At 57.4% G+C, this 3,881-nt stretch overlaps 1 protein-coding gene across 1 annotated transcript; it reads right to left on the bottom strand.

Annotated features, from left to right (window-relative positions):
* Positions 1-793: 793 nt before the first annotated feature.
* On the bottom strand, positions 794-3,429 carry LOC103605521 (chromosome unknown open reading frame, human C17orf50). Its single transcript, XM_008590125.1, has 3 exons — positions 3,417-3,429; positions 1,502-1,814; positions 794-1,422 (listed from the first exon to the last, which is right to left on the bottom strand). Exons 1-3 carry the CDS (start codon positions 3,427-3,429, stop codon positions 1,230-1,232), a joined length of 519 nt encoding a protein of 172 aa, XP_008588347.1. The 3' UTR covers positions 794-1,229.
* Between the last annotated feature and the right edge of the window lie 452 nt (positions 3,430-3,881).

The raw sequence follows: 3,881 nt of genomic DNA, 5'->3' as shown, positions 1-3,881 counted from the left end.
CCTTGTGACAGTTCTTCCATCTCTTCCAGCAGAACAGGTGGGCACTGATATTGGGGGGCCAGGACCGTGCTCTTCTATCCAAACCAGGGCCAGCCAGCTGCGTGTGCATAGTCATGATGGGGGAAAGGGGCCTGCCTCTCCTCAAAAAGCAAAATGTCCTTGCATCCCCTCCTGCCCCCCAGGCCAGATGGAGGACATGCAGCAGAGAGGTCAGGAGCCTCCCTGGGGTCAGCATTGCTGCAGGCACTGGGGATGGTTGGGGGAGGCCTTGTGCTCACAATGGCTCCATTCTCCAGGCCACACACGCAGCATTCCCAAAGCTCCTGCTGTCTGGCCAAGAATAGCTGGGATTCCTGGAGAAAACCAGCTCCCCAGCCTCCCTGTCTTCTGCCTCAGCCAGTCTCAGCATTTATTTTAGCATCTGGTTCTCTAGTCCGTCCCCGCCCCTCCACACCTGCCAGTGCCTCATCTTGCACACACACCGACCTCAGCAAGCCGGGGCTTCCAGGGGAGGAGAGAATGGTCTGGCAAGGGCTCAGCCCTCAGCTCCCCACGGGCATTCCTGGCCCTACGCCTTCATTTTCTTCTTTGCGCAGTGGGGAGGATGGCCTTTGACTGCCCTTGGATGCAAGTGCCTTGTACCGCCCTGTCCTGGGGAGGCGCGAGGAAGAAGCCTCTTTGCCCACACTCTTCCCTCTGGCTTGAACCCCAGGAGAGGGGAGGAAGGGCCCATCTTCACCCCCCCCCACCCCCCCGAGCCACCTCATCTCACCCCCATCTCGAGACACTGACACTTTGATTAGAGGCTTTATTGAATGATTGGAAGGAAAGGGGCAGGTTTCTCAGAGAGATGAGGGAACTCGGAGATGATTTTCTCTAGGCGATGCCTCTGCCCACCTGGCCAGAGGATCTGAAATACCCAAGAGATGAATGTGTCTGTCAGGGGACGCGAGTCAGGTGCGCAGGAGGCACTGGGTGCTGCCGCGGGCGAGGAGTCGCAAGTAGCGGGGCTCCGGGTGTTGCTGGGCTCTGGGTTGGGAGCGCTCGATGACAGGTGGGCACCCCGCATTAGCAGTGGGCCTTCTCGCCCGAGGGGGGCGCCCCGGATGACGGCCGTGTGGCACGTGCTGGAGTCGGCTCCGCACAGGGGAGAGGAGAAGGTTGCGGGCAGTTTCAGGTCAGGCGAGGATGGGGGGCACAAAGGCTGGCGGGGGGCGGGAGTGTGGCGTTCAGGAGCCTTCGGCGGCCCCCGCCTTACCCAGATCCGGGTGATCCAGAACGCAGTGCGCCACGTAGGCCGGGTGGCTGTGCAGACTCCTGCACTTCTTGCAGAAAAGGATCTCACAGCGCGCACAGACCCCGCGGCGCGGCGGCCTCCGCCGCGTCTCCAGCACGCACGGCTCCTCCCGGAGACCCCGCTTCCTGCGGGCGGGGACCCGAGCGCTCAGTGCCCGCCGCCGTCCCTCCGCCCTGGGGACCCCGCCGAGGGGCGCGCGCTCACCTGTCGGCGGGAGCCGCCAGGCCGCCGAGCAGCGCGAAGGGGCTGAGCCAGCTCCAGAAGCCGCCGTCGGCGATCCGCAGCAGCGCCACCTGCTGGCTGCTGCACTCCTGGCGCAGCGGGCAGTAGGACACCGAGCGACGCTCGCGGCCCTCGCCCTCGGCCGTCGCCCGGGGCTCCTCCTCGCCCTCGGCCGCGCTCTCCTCCAATGGCCTCTCCTCCTCCTCGTCCTCCGACCCGTCCTCTGCTTCCTCCTGCCCCGCCTCCCTGGCCCGGGGCTCCTCTAGTTCCTTCTTCCACAAGGGGGTCTTCACGCCTGCGGGCGGGGAGGAGGTCAGTGCAGTCCCGCTGGCCCCGGTGAAGGGCTCGGGTACCCTGGCCGTGTGCGCGAGATGCGCCGGGCCAGCAGACCTCCCTGAGGGGGTTACAGAGAGTGCAGGATGTCCGGGGAGGCGCCCGCACTTCCTAGCTGAGGATTGGGGCAAGTCACCTCGCTCTTGTCTAGCTCCGTTTCCTCAGCTGTAAAATGGGAAAAAAGAGTGCGCATCTCAAGGGTTGCTGTGAGGCTGCGATCTACGGACGCTAGCAACGAGGACTGCCAACCGGGAGGACACGATGATGGGTCCTCACCACCTTGTGGGGGGGTACCTTATCTCTCCTTAGCCTGTCAATAAACATTAATTGCACCGATTGTCATTTTAATAGGTGGTTGTTTATAGTTTGTTTTTTTGAATGGGATTTTCTCCCTCAGCATCACCAGTGGCAGGGTGGGCCGCAGGTGGGCGTACAGCGGCTCTGTATGATTAGAAAGGGTGCCTCTTATGTCCTTGGGGTGAACCACTGAGGAAAAGGTGCCTCTTCTTCATCCAGGCTTGACCCCAATTGCCAGTGGACTTCAGCCACCACTGTCCTCCCTTGCTGGTGTCTTTGTTCAGGACACAGACTCCACAACTCCAAGCAGTAGCCTCGCCGGGCAGGAAGTTCCTGGGCTGACAGGGAAACTAAGCTAGGTTCCTGCAGGAGCCGTCCACCACCCCTTCAGCAAACATGCAACCAGCACCGTGGGACCTGCTGTCTGCAGCACCTGGATGGCTAGACTGGTAAAAAGAAGGGGGAGGAGGGGTCTGCTCTGGAAAGGTTAAGAAAGCTTTCTATGGATCCCCGTCCATCCTGTTTAAAGAGGTTGGGTGCAAAGGGTAATGATAATAATTTGTATTCTTGTCCATGAGTATCGAGCACCAACTGCATGTAATCTCCGTGCTAAACTCGCTTGGCTCATCATGCACCTCAATCTTCACAACCTTCTTGGATATTAGAGGGAGGGGCCTCTGAATTTGATCCAGAACTTTAAAAACCTCTAAAAATAAATTGTTTCAAAGATTCTGCCAGTTCTTGGTAAGTGGAGAACCAGGGTCCATCGCAATTTTACTTAGGAAAACACACTAAGGAGCCTTCAGGTGGTGAACGGCCAGGCCTAGTACCCAGCCAGAAAGGGGTGCTGGGGACATTTCAGGAGAAGGGAAATGGGGTTGAAAAGGAAGGCTGGGACTTTGAGTGTTGGGCTATGGAGTTTGGACTTAGTCCCTCAGCAGTGGGAGCCACTGAGTGTTTAGAGGGATCTGCTCAGAGCTGTGTTTTAAATGTTCCCTCTGACAGTACAGAGGGAGACCCACTTAGGAGTCACTACAGTGATCCAGGCCAGAGAAGATAAAGGTCTGAACAGGAGCAGGTGAGATGAGGGAGCAAATGTCAAGAATATTCAGAAAGGAGAAAGGAGAGGGCTTGTAGCTACATGGATTGGCAATTGAGAAAAGGCTGCACTTGTACTCTGGGGATGCCGTAGTAATGGGTCAGTTAATCCAAGCTAGAGTCAAGAGGCTCTGTCCTCCAGCCCCACCCTGCCTTCAACCCCACTCACCGTACTTATCCATTCTTCCCAAGACTGTGCTGCTCACTTCCCCTGATCAGGGACTAGGATGTGAAGGGGCCCCCAGGATCCATAGAACTTGGTCTGGTCTCTAGAGCCTCTATTGGATCACAAGCGGTGGGGCTAGAATGTCACCTGCCCATAGGGTTCCACCCAGGAATAACTGCCTTTCCCAGAGTGTCCAGAAGCATTTCTATTAGTCCATTTCTGCTGCTTATAACAAAATATCTGGAACTGGGTAATTTGTAAGAAAAAAATTTATTGCTTACAGTTTCAGAGGCTGGGAAGTCCAAAGTCCAGGGAACATATCTGGTGAAGGCCTTGTTGGTGGCAACAGTGACACAGGGGTATCTCATGGCAGAATGGTGGAACAGAGAGACACTAACCTCCTCATTCACTCTCTTCTTAAAGTCGCCAGAACCACTCCCATTACTCCAAGAATGGATCAATCCATTC

Source organism: Galeopterus variegatus, unplaced genomic scaffold, assembly GCF_000696425.1.
Source record: "Galeopterus variegatus unplaced genomic scaffold, G_variegatus-3.0.2 Scaffold5866, whole genome shotgun sequence".
Taxonomy (NCBI): Eukaryota; Metazoa; Chordata; class Mammalia; order Dermoptera; family Cynocephalidae; genus Galeopterus; species Galeopterus variegatus.
This window is presented reverse-complemented; position numbering and strand designations above follow the sequence as displayed.